Raw genomic sequence first — 17,259 nt, forward strand, 5'->3', positions numbered from 1 at the left:
TGCACTTAGAAAGAGAAGGATGGCATAACTCTCAATTCCTTATCAGCCACTAGCCAGCCATGAGCTAATGGATGCAGAAATAGATAGAGGCAGATAGAGCTTTCCTCCAAGAGTATGTCGCAGTCTACTAACAATTTGCATTAGCAGCTGGTTAAAAAGAAGCAGTTAGCTGGCTTAATGTGCCTCAGAGGAAGCATGTGATAGTCTTTGCTCTGTCTCATTGGTATCTGATGTGTGATGTGGACACCTGCCTGATGAATGGGAACTGGCCATGTGTATAATAAGGAGAAAACTGGGGAAAAATCTCTGCTATGCTTATGCACAAGATTATGTAACAACCTCACTGTTAGCGTGGGAAAAGAAACAGTTTGAGTGCTGAGAGTCATCAGTCTCCCTTTGCCTCTGTCTTTCTGCCTTCTACTTTCAAAGTTATTCACCACCTGTGTGTTTTTCTCTGTTCCTGGCATCACATATGGGGAAGGCAGATTCTATGTGATCTGTCATTGATAAAGTGTGGGATGTGTGTGAGAATTTCCAGAGGACTGCATGAACTTGTTTTCTGCAGTCTACAGGTTTTACCACTCATCAGAGGAGAGGGTAGCCTGGGAAAATGTTCTCTCCCAGGTGCACACTTTCTAAGAATCAACCGACAAAATCCCCCAACTGTAAAATACCTTAAATTTCTGCCCATGAATCTGTAGCTACTGTAACACTGGGGTTGAACTTTATAAATGCTTGGTATTAGTCGGTTACCTCGGAAGCCTCAGAGTCTCATTCTGCCTATTTTCTGTATAAATATTTATTCACATTGATAACAGCAATTGACAATAATATTTATTGTCAAATATATATTACTTTATGTAATGACAAATTCCCATATCAATTATCCACAACAGGTGCAATGTTGAATGCACTTTCACAAAATGAAGATATTTATTACCTGAAGATATTTTGTATCACATGTTGACTGGATTATATTGTAGATTCATTTGTGGCAATTGTTTAAATCTTAATTCAGATGTTGATATGTTGTGCTGTCGTTTTGTTGTTTTCTGCTGTTGCTGAAATCACAGCATTACACTCATACAAATCTCTTTTTGCCGGTTCCTAGTGTGTCAGGTCCGAACTCTCAGGTAAGCATCAGGGTGTTTTTCGCATGATGAAATTGTCGCTCTGAAAAGGCAAGACATCGTGGCCTGTAGTGTGACCCTTGAATTAGGTTATACCACAATTCTCTTAACCCTGCGTCCTTTTCCCAGGAGGCTACAGAATTAAAGCTATTTAGAGCACTGCTCTAAAAACTGTGTTTTTATTTCCTAATATTCTGACAGTGAAACCTTGTGGCCCCTCTACAGGGAACTGAGTTTAAGCTCTAAGCAGACACGCACGGTTGGCATGAGGGACCAAAGCACAGGGATTCCTGTAACTCACATGTACTGTGTGGCTGTGTGTGGCAAGGCTTGCGGTTGGTGATGACATCTGGTAGGGTGTTCTCGGGCAGGAAAACCACACAGCCTGTCTGGAGAGGGGGAGGGGGGTAGTGTCACATCTGGGTCCTGGTACCACTTGAGCAAGAAAAAGACTGAAAGCAATAAAAGCCCCACACCTTGGATGGGAGACACAAGAGGTTATAATATGCCTCGGCCCACTTATGATGATTCTCATTATGTTGATTTTTGTTGTTGTCTGTCTTCAGACAAATACTGTACATATGTTTAGGTCAAATGAACAAACCTGTCTCTTTCTCTTTTTTTAGGTATCTGTCATGGGGAACCTTTTAAAAGTTTTGACGTGTACAGACCTTGATGAAGAGCCCAACTTCTTCCTTGATTTTGAAAGTGAGTTTCTGTGTGCTTTTTCAACCCATTCCCAATCCACTGTACCTGTACAGTATGTGCCACAAACAATAAGCTTGACATGGATTGCTTTACAGAGAAACAAATGAACAAATTCCATTAGTAAAATTTTCAGACTGTGTTCAGAGTTGAATTAGTGAGCAGTGGAGGCCTCAGCTATTTGGCAAAATATTCCCTTGTTGCTACCAATGCAATCATAGCTAGCTAGAGATTTCTATGTGAAACATCTCTTCTTTTTACCTTGAATGTCCTGTAACACACAGAGATATCAGTTACTAGTTCATCATTTATCTGGCCACTATGTAGCCACTTCAAAATATGTCTATTAAACCTGCACCTCGTAATAAAAAATAAAAATAAAAAGCTTTGGGGGTCCAGATCTCTTCACTGTAATGTATTTAGTAGTTTATTCTGTTCTCATACACGTATTGCTTGTTGGAGCATAATGTTGCATATGGCATTGTGGGGTCTCTCATCTGTTTATTATACTAATTATCCAAATTGATTAAGGAGTTTATGCAGCAATAATAAAATACAAAAACTATATCATCTTACAACTTATACCTGACAGGTTTTTTTCATTTTCAAGACCTCCAGCTTGAGTTTTTACTGCATTTGTTTTCTTCAAATCACAGCTTCCACCAGGGTATAATGTCTGGAGTCAGACTAAGCTAAAATCAGGGACAGTTTCCTCAATAACAAGCAATCAAATATTATATTTACCCTCAAATTGAAGAACAGAATGTCGTCGTCTCTCTACTGGACGCTTAGTGCCATATGCACACATATGTAAATTTAGCATTAACTACATACATGTGCTTAGTGAAAGGCTTGAGGCTTAAAAAAAATGTTTCTGTATTTAAAGCTCGCTGAGGTTCAAAGCTGTGGCTGTGATTGTTTCTTAGAAGTTTCCAGTGTTTAAAATTCCACAGTTTTCTTTACTGCTCCATAAATGAGAATAAGCTCATCTGTGGAGGTCTGAGTAGAGCACATGTGTTTCCTGCTGGGTCGCAGTATTGCAGTGTTTAGTGCACAACTCTCTGATTCAGCAGCTAATTAACAAGTCCTCCATGAGGTGCATCAGCTGTGTTACAGTGGGAAAGTGCTCAACTGTTCACGGCTGTGATCCAAGCGGAATTTAACGTAACAACACTGTAAAGCTGGTGCCACACACTTTACCTATTGTTATAGTCTCATCTTAGCAAGAACATCAACAACTCTTCACTCTGTCTGTTATCAGTATAGAACTCATTTGGTTATATGAATATGTTATATAAATCCAATAAGATACCATTTTATGGTGTTTCACTATGACTTCTTTTTTACAGGCAAAAAAATTAAACATTGTCTGAATATGTGCCTTAAATTAACATTTTCAATTGATTAAAGCATTCAGTATGATATTAAAGTGATCCATGATCTTCATGTTGTTAATTGTTCCCAAATCTATGCAGCATATGAAAATGTTACTGATTACAGTTTTCAGAAACAATTTGATGCGAGTCATTCTATGATGGTCACATGGGAACTGGCATTAAAAAAATAATATGGCATGACATTTTTATTGCATAAAATTTTTAAAACTTTTTTCAATATTATTTTTACATTTCTTATACAGTTTTAGGTCTAGTATGATTAATAGTAAGTATGTGTATCTTTTGTTTTCTAGATGCACAGCCAACGGATGCAGAGCGAGAGACATGGAAGCAAGTGGATGTGGTTCTAAAGGATGCTCGGGCGATTCTTGATGAACTTCAGGCCTACAATGGGGCTGGGAAAGAGATAAGAGAGGTACACACAAATCTATCTCTTCTCATTTACTTACTTTGTTATCTTCTCGTTATTTTTTTGGATTTGCTTGTTAATAAATCTGATATGTTAGAAAATGTTAGAAAATTGAAAGTATTAACAGTTTTTTCCTAAAAGCCTTTACTATTGGATGAAGGTGGAAATTCAGTATTTTTGGTTCGGTTGTGTAAATAAAATGATTATTCGTGTACATTTATGGCTGTGTTCAAAACCACATACTAGTAACAAGTTGCAAAAAAACCTGGTAAATGTAATCAGTGAAAAGCTTACCCAGCATTACCATTTGTTTTTTTACAGAAATTTAGCCTTTTAATGGTTGCCTGGTCTTTTATAGGGTCAAGGTTCTTTCTTTGTCCCATACATATTACATGCATGTGATGTAATTTGGTGAAATGGTTTTCTTTAGTTCTTGTTCCACATTTCAGCGTTGAACAAAAGCCATAATGTAAGGTCAATAAAGTCAGGACATGTTCACAATAAATAATAGACAAAATCAAATAGAACAAAATATGATACACCTATAATAAAATAATAATAAACATGTAATATATAATGGTCTACGGAAAAATAAAATGTCAAGAATTTTCTAGAAGAATACCGTGTGAAAAAATTCCCCTATAGTGCAAACTGTTTTGTGTTTTAACTGCCTAAACTATTTGCTTCTCTTAAAAACATTCATATTTCATCAAGGCATGCTGACAGTTTCTGTTTAGTAATATGAATAGTTGTGGAACATATGAATAGAAATTGAACTTACCACATCTACATCTCTATGCAAGTTCACTGAATGTGAAGCTTGGCTTTATGTATACAAAAACAATGTTACTGAATTTAATGGGGTTTAGTTATATTTGTATTTGTAGACACACACACACATGCACTGGAAAGGCTCCAAGCGATCAGGCATCCCATGTAGTGTTATTCAGTTTCTGAATTGATCACGCCTTTGAGTTATTCAGAAAGGGCGTCAATGTGACTGATGGCCATGTTGCCACAGTGACTGTTGCTATACCAACTCAATTGCCCGAGCACGCCAGCTTTGCCATAACTACTGTTGAATGAAGATGAATGCTTCTTTTTATTCTCTCTCTTAATTCACACCGCATTCTTTTCTATTCGCAAAACCATTAATTACAGTTACCAAGATACACACCATGTTTTTCAAAGGTTAATTCGAAGAAAGTTCAAAAGTAAAAAAAAACAAAACCAAATAACATGGATTTATGATTTATGTGGTTATTTAAAATAAACAAATGTGTAGTAAAAAGCTTGTGTACATTTTCATGTTTGATGTACTTACTATCTTTCAGCTCTGCTTCTGATAACCTTTTTCCTGTCATTCTTGTGTTTTTAGTTACTATTTTGAATGTCGCTCTGGTATTATTTATTTCTTCAGGCAATCCAGAACCCTAATGACGAGGCGTTGCAGGACCAGGCTTGGGCTGCTGTTGTGCCACTTGTGGGAAAACTTAAAAAGTTCTATGAGTTCTCTCAGAGATTAGGTAACTCCTCATTTCTTTACAGTCAAATCTGTGGCTGACCCTCCAAAAACTCCAGCCTCTGCATTATACTCACATACATTAATTTATCATTAATAAAGAGCAGTTAGAGTATAATGCAGAGGCTGGAGTTTTTCAAAGGTGCAATAGTGTCACCTATTATATATAAAAAAAATTTTTTTTTTTTTTGTTGCTCTGAACATATCTATTTAACTCCAGAAACTTTTGGCAAATACTGATCAGATGTTGTGTATCAGTGTATCAACTCAAACAAACAGCTGAGAGACTCTGGGGAGTCTGTGTGCCATAGCTTATATGTGCCATAGCTTATTCTACATATGAAAGGCTGTTCAGTTACAGGGGTTTATAAGGCTTCATGAACAAGTTCATTTAATGTTATAAGACATTCACAATTCCACTCTAACTGTAACTTTCATAGAAATTGTTCCAATCAGTGTTTAAGTGTTCAAATGTATATACTTATAATTTCTGATGAAAATGTAGATATATGTTAAAAGGGTGAGGGATATAGGCTATAATTTTGTTGGTGACCAAACAGAAAGATGAACATTAGTATTAAAGCCGTGAGCAGCCTCCTGACCCTTTACACCATTAACGTTAGCATCATTGGGAAAGAAACATGCAGAAGAAACACGACTAGATTCCAGGCTGGGTCTATCCTTGAAATCTGCCCTTGATACTTTAATCTAATGTAATCCACAACCTCAACCTCCATGTGTGATGTAACCCAGTGATGTAGGTCAGTCTTACCCGCCAATTTGACTTGAACTCACTTATCAGGTCACCAGCCCCATTAACTGTCTTACGGCAAATTGGCAGATGACCCAAACACTGGGGTTCAAATTGGCTTGTCCTGTCCGTGTTGATTATTTTATTAACAGTGCCGTTTTTTAACTCAGTAATTCTATATTATAAATAAAATGGTAAATAAAATTGATGCCTTTCTCAATTGCTGCTTCAGAAAGTACATTAGCCCAGCTTTATCCTTAGCATGATCAGTTGGCATGCCACTTTACGCTCATCCTTCCCTCACTGCAAGCTCTCACGTTGCTTTGGGCTGAACTGATCTGATATAAAGTGACATCCCCCCACTTCCCCATCCTCAGCATCCCCCTGTGCCAGGGTGCTAGATTCTCTGTCTTAGCTCTGTTTTGAATGTTGTTGTGTGTTGTCATTGTGTCGAAATGTTGGAACTGTGTATTGACCATGGTTAATTCTACATCTTAAATTGTTAACTGTTTTTAAAAGCTCATTATAAATTATGTGTTTACCTTTTGAAAATGCAAAGCAGTTCTTTTCTTATTTAATGCCTTTCCAGTGCCAGATTGGATTAAAGCTGCAGCTGAAGTTAATTGGAATCAGCCAGCTTTTTGCTCACTTTAGGGTTTTGGTCATCTAGTATAACACTGGACCACAAGACCAAGTCGTGGCCTAATGGTTAGGGAGTCTGACTCGTAATCCTAAGGTTGTGGGTTCGAGTCTCGGGCTGGCCACGACTGAGGTGCTCTTGAGCAAGGCACCGAACCCCCTCCCAACTGCTCCCCGGGCGTCGCAGAATAAATGGCTGCCCAATGCTATGGGTGTGTGTTCACGGTGTGTGTGTTCACTGCTGTGTGTGTGCGCACTTTGGATGGGTCAAATGCAGAGAACGAATTCTGAGTATGGGTCACCGTACATAGCCGTATGTCACGTCACTTTTATTAAGTAAAGCTTTTGTAAGAGATACATTCCTCTGTGTTTATTTCTTAATAGACGCATATGTCAATAGATGAATAAAATGATTTCAGGTTTCATTATGAACATATTTGAAAATAGGTTAAATAATAATGAAGAAATATTCATGCATTCTGATATGATTAAAGATACACTATATATATATATATATATATATGTGTGTGTGTGTGTGTGTGTGTGTGTGTGTGTGTGTGTGTGTGAAAAGAAAATCAAAACTTTAAATGTCTGTAAACTGTATCCTATGTTGATCTTTGTCATTGCAGAAGCAGCTCTGCACAGCCTGTTAAGAGCCCTGACCAACGAGACGTACAGTGATGCCACACAGCACCTGGAGCGAGAACAGGCCCTTGCCAAGCAGTTTGCTGAGATCCTGCATTTCACACTCCGCTTTGATGAACTGAAGGTGGTTTGCACACTTCAAGCACACTACACACACACACACACACACACACACAGACTTATGAAATATAATCATGTATACCACTGCACTTTTTAATTTTTTTTAACACTTTTGAAGGTGTTGATAATTTTATAAAACAGCAGTTAATTCATTTCTCAATTAATTAATAGTTGTGGAAAATGGGTATAAGCAGAATTGCACACTCACTATGCTGTTATATGAATAATATACTTCAGAGTGTTCAGAGCCTCTGCTTCATGCCATGTATTATTTGTCTGATAACATCACAGTCTGTTGTGTGTTCATATTTACCGTTTCCTATTTTATATTTCAAGATTTTACAGTGAATATTTTAAATATTTATTGAATAGTTTCCAATTATGGGCCTTTTTTGCATAGCCTAATATCAAGTCAAGTCAAGAAGCTTTTATTGTCATTTCAACCATATATAGCTGTTGCAGTACACAGTGAAATGAGACAACGTTTCTCCAGAATCATGGTGCTACATAAAACAAAGACAGGGCTAAGGACATGTAAGTAATCTTAGCCACATAAAGTGCAACTGTGCAACCTGGTGCAAACAGTGCAGGACAAGACAGTGCAGGACAAAAGACAGTGCAGGACAAAAGACAGTGCAGGACAAAAAACAGTGCAGACATAAAGTTACAAGACAATACAAAAAGTACAAAAAATGCACAAAAGACAATCAACAGTAACCAAAACAGCGCCGACCGACCAATGTAAATACTGTATGTGAATACTGAATGTTCAAACAATATTTCGTGCAGTAACATTAGAATGAGCACAGTTTCTTAGCAGCAGGTCCTTTGGATAATATATAGAGTTGTGCAAAAAACAGCAAATGACTGAAATATTGTACAGTATGTGCAAAAACAGCTGAAATGTTGGACAGTATGTGAAACAGCAGAAAAGTGTGCAAAACAGCATGTAAACAGTTCGAAGGATTGTAAGCAGCATGTAAACAGTATGATGTGTCAGTGTGTGTGTTTTGTGAGGGTCTATGCAGTCCATACAGATGATGTGTGTGTGTGTATGTTGTGCTCAGCACAGTTCAGTTCAGTTATTGAGAAGTCTGATGGCTTGTGGAAAGAAACTATTACACAGTCTGGTCGTGAGGGCCCGAATGCTTCGGTACCTTTATCCAGAAGGCAGGAGGGTGAAGAGTGTGTGTGTGTGTGTGTGCATTTGTGCATAAGTGTCTTTATTGTCCAGATGGGTGAGAGCTAAGTGGCAATGGCATCGTCCGTGGTGCAGTTTGGACGATAAGCGAACTGTAGGGGGTCCAGTGACGGTGGTAGCTAGGTCTTGATGTGCCTCATGACGAGCTTCTGGAAGCACTTCATAACTATGGGTGTGAGTGCAACGGGATGATAATCATTGAGGCAGGACACTGTAGACTTCTTTGGGACAGGAACGATGGTGGTAGTTTTGAGGCACGTAGGAACAACTGTTGAAGATGTCCGTAAAGCTGTTCTGCACATTCTCTGAGCACCCTGCCAGGAATGTTGTCTGGTCCAGCAGCCTTCCGTGGGTTAACTCTGCATAGAGATCTCCTCACGTCGGCTGTGGATAGACAGAGTACCTGGTCATCGGGGGGAGGGATGGTCTTCCTTGGCGTTACGTTGTTCTGTACCTCGAACCGAGCGTAGAACTCGTTCAACGTGTCTGGGGGAGGGGTCGCTATCACAAGCAGGTGAAGCTGTCTTGTAGTTTGAGATCGCCTGTATGCCCTGCCACATGCGCCGGGTGTCTCCGCTGTCCTGGCCTACAGAATAAGAATTTCTTAAAGAATTTTTTGAGAGTCTATAAGTCTATAGGTTCAGGACTGTGCCATTCACACAACAAAGAATTTTACTTCATGAATAGCCAGCTACTTTGTTTTTAATTCACTTTTATTCTAAATTGTTTACACATTCTTTGATTTCACAATACTAAACAGCTCTAAAGGAGAAATAATCATGAAGACATTCCTATCTTTTCCAATAATGTACTGGTTTCTGTTTACACATGAGCCCTCATCCTTATCCTGCTTAAAGTTTTTTTGTGTTGTTTTATTGAAAATTAAATGTATTATTACACTAAGAACACTTAACTATCAAAAGAACGTTTCTGGAGACTCTAACTTTGTTGATTACAGATGAACAGGCTGTATGTCTTCAGATCATCAAAATACTCTAAATTGATCTGACATTGATCAGTATGCCATTCCTTGAACAAATTGAGTGCACGTTTTTTATTTGTGCATCTTTTAGATTATTGGTACAAACAGCACAGAGACATATGACATAGAATTACAGACTGAAAGCTCATTGGATTTCAACTTTCTCCTTGTTTTTTTATTCATGATTACACCACATCACTATTCACTATATATTTTGTCTTCTTACATATTATAGTATCGTTAATCTTGTCTTATTTTAAGATTTAAAGATTTAAGTAGTTTGTCATATGCACAGTAAGGAAACAAGTTTCCCAGTACAAAGTGCTTGCTGTCCACAGTGAATGCCCAACAAGTACAAAAAAGTAAACTATGTAAAAAAAAATAAAAAAAAATAAGAAAATTAAACGCACACATAAATACAAACAGATTAAAAAAGCAAACAACCTATGCAGCAGATGGACTAAAAAAATATAGAAATATAGACTGTTATATATTACATATGTGCAAAACAATGTTGCTGTAACAGCAGCAGCAGTAACATTAACAATGTGCAACTTGAATGCAACTGTGGATAGTAATGGCATTCTATCTATTTTGTCTTATATTTGAAAAACGGCAATAACAGGAATGAACTTTGTCTTACATTATTGGCAAATTGATATTGTGTAAGAGGAATAAAATACTTTGGCACATGCTGTTACAAGCTAAATATTTAACTCCCCAACACTGATTATTTTAACCCAACACTGATTATTTTACCCCAGCACTGATTATTTTTACCCTAACGCTGATTATTTGACAGCACTCCCCATCGTGTTTTATTCCGATTCCTTTATAACTTGGTAAATTGAATGTTTTTGGAGATGTAAAACTCTTAACACATTAAGTCACAATAGAGGACAGTTTCTCCTCAGAAGCTGGTTAATGACCAGGCTTATTAGCGTAACATGCTTCGATGTCACAGTAATTGCAGGATAATGCGTTTATCACTTAGCTAATGAGGAGACTGCTTGTAGTAGTGCACCTGTTCAATACCCAAGGGATCTACAGTTGGATTAAAGTGACAAGTGAGACATTTATTTTCTCGTCGTTGCTTAGTGGCCACCATTATTTTTGGCAACACCTCCAGTATTTTTCACTCCCTTTAAAACTGAGAAAAACATGCTTCAACTGCACAGTAGAGACTTTAATAAAGCCCCATCACTTTGAGTTACTAAATATTCCTCTGTGCCCTTCATCAGTATTGTATGTCCTGTCAGTTAGTTCATTAGATTAGATTAGATTAGATTAGATTCAACTTTATTGTCATTGTGCAAGGTACATGTACAGAGCCAATGAAATGCAGTTAGCATCTAACCAGAAGTGCACAGATGGCTTACTTACAAGTGGCAGTGTAATAAATAAGGGTATGAGGTTATACAGAAGGTGTAGTAATATGTACATATAACCGAATAAGGGTAAATATAGTGTGTTTTTTAGTATGATACAGTATGAAGTGGTATGACAGATGTAGCTCTTCAAAAGGAATGTCATAATGAATATATATATATATATATATATATATATATATATATATATATATATATATATATATATATATATATATATACACAGACTAGACAGAAAAAATATGGATGGACACAGAAGTGTAATGATAGTTTTTAGGTGGTGCAAGGATGCATGATTTTAAGGTGGTGCAAAATAGTGGAAAACACAGAAGAAAAGTGACAGTACAATGGTGATTGTTAACACCATATCAGCTGTTCAGTGGAGAAACAGCCACGAGAAAAAAGCTATTTTTCAGTCTGTTTGTTCTGGCTCTGAGACAACGGTAGCGTCTGCCCGATGGGAGAAGTGTAAACAGTCCGTGATTGGGGTGAGAGGGATCTTTGTTGATGCCCCTTGCCCTTTGCAAACAGCGTTTTTTGAAAATGTCCTCCAAGGTGGGTAGTTTAGTACCGATGATTTGTTGGGCGGTTTTCACCACCCTTTGAAGGGCTTTACGGTCTGAAGCTGCTGTACCACACTGAGATGCAGCTTGTGAGGATACTCTCAATGGTAAAGCGTTAAAAGTTCTCCAGTATCCTGTGCACATCCTTCCACTGCACTCGACCTGCATGTCTGTGTTTGAGACACTGCTACATCTTTAAAGGGTTGGCATGTATTTTAGCTAATGTGGCCACAGAAGCTGACCTCATATGTCACAAGCAATCAGATCCACTTCTGTCTAGCCTGAGCCTTGTTTGTCCCAAAGATATTTTCTCCCACTCTCTCACTCCCTCCATGCTAGAATGAACACACACACACACCCCAAGGCAGTGAGATGAGATGGCCCAATTAAAGATTTCCCCAGATGGGGGTGCTAAAAGCAGGCAGGTAGGTGGTGGAAGGTGGCATGCCATCCATCCTTGCCCTCCTTGGTGCATCAGCTTGGTACTGTGACCTAATTTAGCCTGCTATGTAATTCAGCACACTAGAAAGGGCTAGAAAATACCATCTAACTGGCAGTTGGCAGAGCCAACACAGTAATGGACCACACCCCTGAAAAAAACAGCTCCTACATAGACTTATTTATAACATTTAAATCGCATGAGACTAACCTCAAGTTAGCCAAAGCATCTGTTCCGTTTTGTTGAGGGTGGAAATATGATGTGCTACACCAGAGGCGTTATTATGTGAGGATGAAAACTGTGGTTACATACAGTTGCTTTGTCCATTGGAATGTTCTATCTCATTGAAATTTCAGTTTCCTTGTCCTTTTGAGTAAACTACCTATTATGATGAATTATGACCTGAATCATGATTTCCTGAATCTGTCTGTCCTTTCACCTAACTCAGATCTCAGAAACCATCAGGGAGGGTTTATTAACCAAAATTAAATTAAATTAAATTAAATTTGATGACACGTACAAAATCATACAAAGTGCAACATGTACTGAAATGTTTTTTTTACAACTCTCATTGATATAAAGAAAATTGAGGCAATTAACACTAATGTAAAAGAATAAAAACGATACAAATAAAAAAATAAAATACAAATAAGATAGAACATATATTGCATATAGTGAAATTATGGTGAAAAAACTGAGAATAAAGAGAATAAGTTGATAAAATATATATTAACTGTAGAATCTGATTGCAGTGATTGATCTGTATATGGTACAATGATGTATAAATAGACTGATGAATATAATGTTATATAATGGTATGTAATTATATAATCCTACACTACATGATGTTCTATAAACTGGCATCATGTCTGATGTACCTAACCTCTGCTTAGTAACAGCTAATGAGAGCAATTAGAGAAAAATAGCCAAATGCTTTGAAAACCAGGGTCAGGGTGAGTCATAATCTATTTAATCCTATCTATGTGCCTTGCATTTCAAATAGTTTTTTCTGCATTTGTCAAATTTTCCTGTCTAAGAAGGTCATGCACTTAACCTAATTCATAACTTGAGTCTGTGCTGAAGGTAGTTGCAGCAGTGCCACAAAGAACACACACACGTGCAGCTTAATTTACAGAGTTATTAATTTTTTTAATCTTATTTTCCCTCCAAGATGACAAATCCTGCCATCCAGAATGACTTCAGTTACTACAGGAGGACTCTGAACCGCATGAGAATTAATAATGTCCCAGTAAGTACCTATAGAGCGCTAAGGCAGGTCTATCAGCTTGTATATTATATTGCATCCTAATCCCATTTTCTTCTTCCAAACACAATATTTATTTCATTCTCTCTGTTTCATTTTGTATCTGAATAAGTGCTGTCTTTACCACATGTCCATCACACAGGTCCAAAACACCCCTTTGGGGACCACTGAGACTGAGTAACGGCTTCCTCCACAGGCCAGATAAATTTGAGGTGTTTGCATTGAGAAGTGCACTGAGGAGTCACACTCATGCACCTGAACCACTGTACATACAAACACCCATGAGATACATTTCTCTTGAGACCTAAAATCTGAAATGAGATCTGCCTAATGTTCACCCATGAGATCCTCCTCATGCTGATCCCAGAAGAGTGTGTCTGGTAATCCCCTCTCTTTCCTCTCTGCTGAGCTCAGTGACCCCTCAGCCATGGCTTCTCCTTAGAGCCCCAGTACAGCAAGTCAGCTCAGTAGCCTTAAGCCATGAGCAGGTACTTAAACCAGCATTAAATTTGTGACATGTTTTGTTTGGTCCTACCAGAATTTGCAGGTGTATGTAATTTATTCTTCTATGAATTCAGTCATTCATGAAATTTATAAAATTTACAGTGAGGAAACAAAACAAATGTATTTGTTTGTAGTCTTAGTAATAGCTCTGTATAACATACATTAAACTATCTGTGGGTTTGTAATGAAGTATGGATTAAATATCACAGCTGTTTCTAGAACATTCAGTTCTGCCAGAGGTCAAGGACCATCTCACCATGTGCATAATCATCCCAACACTTTATCAGCCTCTCATTTGACTACCACAGGTCATTAAATTAATTATTTACATAATTAATACCATAACATAAAAAATTGAGATCATTTTTAAGGTGCTGTGTTATGAATGATGCATTAGCAGCCTTATTCCTGGGGCATACTATCCTGAAAATTTGAGTTCTAATACATTCCTTAAGTATCCGAATCTTACAGGCAGGTGTTTAATTATAATTTGCATCAGAAGTGTTTAGCATCCATGAGTTATCTACACTAGGAAACCCTTTGTTTATATATCTCATTTATCTGTGTATGTAATCTCATTTGAATTACAGCTTCATACAATCATACCTATTGTTCTGTCAATATTTTGGGTAGAATTGGTTTAGCTGTAATAAGATTCAGTTTCGGTCCTCTTTCTTCCTGACACTGTTGTGTTTTTCTGCAAATAAATGAGAAGAATTCTGTATTTCTTCGCAGGCAGAAGGAGAAAATGAGGTCAACAACGAGCTAGCCAATAGAATATCACTATTTTATGCAGATGCCACACCCATGCTGAAGACTCTGAGTGATGGCATGACAAAGTTTGTATCTGAGGTAGGAAATGACAGTCTTCCAATTACAGTAAAATGAACAACACAGTCCTAATTGCTATGTCAATAAGATATGGAAAGGACCAAATTCTGAAGAAAGATATTGTATTTTTGTACAGAACAAGAACTTACCAATTGAGAATACAACAGATGTGTTGAGCACTATGGCAAGTGTTTGTAAAGTCATGCTAGAGACACCGTAAGTTGTTCTTCCTCACTTGTTTAAAAAATGTAAAGTATGACTGATTTGAAAATCTTAGTGTCAGTCACAAAGTGTCTTGTGTATGACCCTTACAGCGAGTACCGTAGCCGTTTCAGCAGTGAGGCCACCGTGTCGTTCTGCTTGCGCGTCATGGTTGGTGTCATCATCCTTTATGACTATGTACATCCTGTCGGTGCTTTTGCCAAGTCCTCCAAAATAGATGTGAGTAGATTATTAATTATAAACTGATTCTTCTTGCATGAATGCTGATGAGAGACTGGTTTAGGTTAATAGTTATGATTGTCTGTGCTGTTGGGACTAATCATAATGCTTATTCATATGGATCAAAAACAAATGTTAATATATTGAATTTTTCATGTAGCACCTTGATAATCAAATCAACAAGAAATCAAGCACATATCAAGCCTGTCACTAAGGTCTATCATTGTGTGAGTATAATTATTCTAACCTCACTGCACTATTTGTGTCGCTGAACAGATGAAAGGATGCATAAAGGTTCTCAGAGATCAGCCCCCAAACAGTGTGGAAGGCTTATTAAATGCTCTCAGGTAAGAAAAACAGGAGAAACCTTATGGACCGGAATCATATAATTGTGTGTGTGTGTGTGTGTGTGTGTGTGTGTGTGTGTGTGTGTGTGTGTGTGTGCGTGCACGTGTTGTGTGTTGTGTGTGTACATGTAATGTACTTTACTTAATTTTAGGTAGGTAGGTATGTACGTCCATGTCTAAATTATTAGGAAAAAGATTGTTTCTCTGTGAGCTGCACATACAGTACATGCCTTTCTCTAACCAACCAGTCGTTTAGCAGCAGCAGAAGGCTAGCATGCAGATACAGGTCAAAAGCTTCAGGTAATGTTAATTTCAAACATCAGAATGAAGAAAAGTGTGATCAAGTATAAGAGTTTACACAGAATGGTACAAAAACCAAAAAAACACAGGCTGAGAGGCAGGTGTTAGCACCTTGTTGATAGTACGGTTCAGAGAAAAATGTTATCTTATAAAATTTTGTGAGAGCCAGGTCTGGCAATAATTTGGATGAGCCACCTTTACAGAAACATATGCCATGAAATTATTGTTTGTAATGTTTATCTTTTGCAATACACATTGTTATGAAGCAGCCCAATAATTCTTTAATTAATATAAATAGCATACAAATACAGATTGACAATAAAAACATGGGTATCTACATAGATATTTTATCAAGATGAATTAAGTTCTTATATTAAAATTAACAGTCTAATAATTTTTTTCTGCACAGGTACACAACAAAGCATCTGAATGACGAATCAACTGCTAAGACCATTAAAAGCATGTTGCAGTAAGCAGCAGCTTGGGGTTAAACACCACTGGCCTCCCATAAGTGTTCAGGGGACACACTCCCTCCCGAGCAACAGCAATGCACAGAATGTTTTTCCTTTTTCCTAAAATCAAAATCAGACCTACCATGCTGTTGGCAATTTTTTTTTCTTTTTGTGCCAAATCACCTTTTGCCGAAACCTTGATTTTAACACATACAGTACAGCCATACTAATGATGGCAGCTACATTATAGTTTTGTTTTTGTTTTTATGTTTTTTTTTTTTTTTTTAATTATTAGGTTTATTTTGTCTGTTTTCCTATAAAAGGGAGGGGGGTGTTTTTGACTTGAAAAAAATCAGTATATTGAGAGAGAAATCTAAATAAATATTTTATTTTGTTTGAATAAATATTTAATATCATGTCCTCTGCATGACATAATGTTGTATTTAAGGAAAAAAAACAGAACTAGTGTTTCAAAATTGTCTGACTGCTTGGTTGTGTACATGTTCCAAAATAAGTGAATTTAAATTATGTTTTGCTATGGTACTAGTCAAAACTGAGGATTTCAGATTGTAGTAATGTTTCAATTTTATATTTTTTATAGGTTTTGATTTATGTTTTTCATAGCTGTGATTTATGTTCTTCTAGCTTCAATATTTCTGGTGGATTAAAAGTGAGATTTTGTTGTATGATGACATGAAATGCGCTGTTTAAAAAAAACAATTAAAAGATGCTTTCATTTTTGTAACTGTTGGTTTTATCAAGAGATTTTTTTGGAGGGGGTTGTTTCAGAAACATTTTCGTTAATGGTGTATTGTGTGTGATTTGGCAAATGAATGTACTTTAAATTAACTTGAAATAATATTTTCACATACAAATTGTTTTTCTAAAGAATACCCAGATTATTGTTAGTTTTATTCCAATGCACATTGTTTGGTGTGTACTGATGACAGTTTTTAAAAATTAATTTAATTAATTACCAGGAAAAAGATCTGACTAGTACTGAAAAACAAGCTGTTTATTTATTTCTCTTATCCATTGATAAATAATGGTGTAGACAGTTGTATCCATCTTGAAGCTGACCACAACTTCAAGTTTGTCTGTCTGTCTGTATGTCAGAGTTTCCCTCTACAGAGTATCCCAAAAGTCTACATACAGAGGGGAAATTAACAACCTTTTCCATACATAGTTTATATCTTCTATATTTTCAAGGTGACTCCATGTGTGTTTAC

General features: G+C 37.0%; 1 protein-coding gene across 3 annotated transcripts in view; it reads left to right on the forward strand.

Moving 5' to 3' along the window:
* Window positions 1-16,775, forward strand: part of fam49bb (family with sequence similarity 49 member Bb) — a 53,805-nt gene extending 37,030 nt beyond the window's left edge. For all 3 annotated transcript variants that reach the window (XM_047808811.1, XM_047808812.1, XM_027173114.2), the window contains 10 exons: window positions 1,757-1,838; window positions 3,526-3,647; window positions 5,062-5,167; window positions 7,183-7,322; window positions 13,063-13,140; window positions 14,395-14,511; window positions 14,627-14,706; window positions 14,805-14,931; window positions 15,208-15,278; window positions 15,988-16,775. In XM_047808811.1, the coding sequence (XP_047664767.1) occupies window positions 1,757-1,838; window positions 3,526-3,647; window positions 5,062-5,167; window positions 7,183-7,322; window positions 13,063-13,140; window positions 14,395-14,511; window positions 14,627-14,706; window positions 14,805-14,931; window positions 15,208-15,278; window positions 15,988-16,051 (987 nt within the window). In that variant the 3' untranslated portion in view covers window positions 16,052-16,775. The remainder of the gene's footprint in view (window positions 1-1,756; window positions 1,839-3,525; window positions 3,648-5,061; window positions 5,168-7,182; window positions 7,323-13,062; window positions 13,141-14,394; window positions 14,512-14,626; window positions 14,707-14,804; window positions 14,932-15,207; window positions 15,279-15,987) is intronic.
* The last annotated feature ends 484 nt before the right edge of the window (window positions 16,776-17,259 follow it).

The sequence above is a fragment of the Tachysurus fulvidraco genome, chromosome 25 (assembly GCF_022655615.1).
Source record: "Tachysurus fulvidraco isolate hzauxx_2018 chromosome 25, HZAU_PFXX_2.0, whole genome shotgun sequence".
Lineage (NCBI taxonomy): Eukaryota > Metazoa > Chordata > Actinopteri > Siluriformes > Bagridae > Tachysurus > Tachysurus fulvidraco.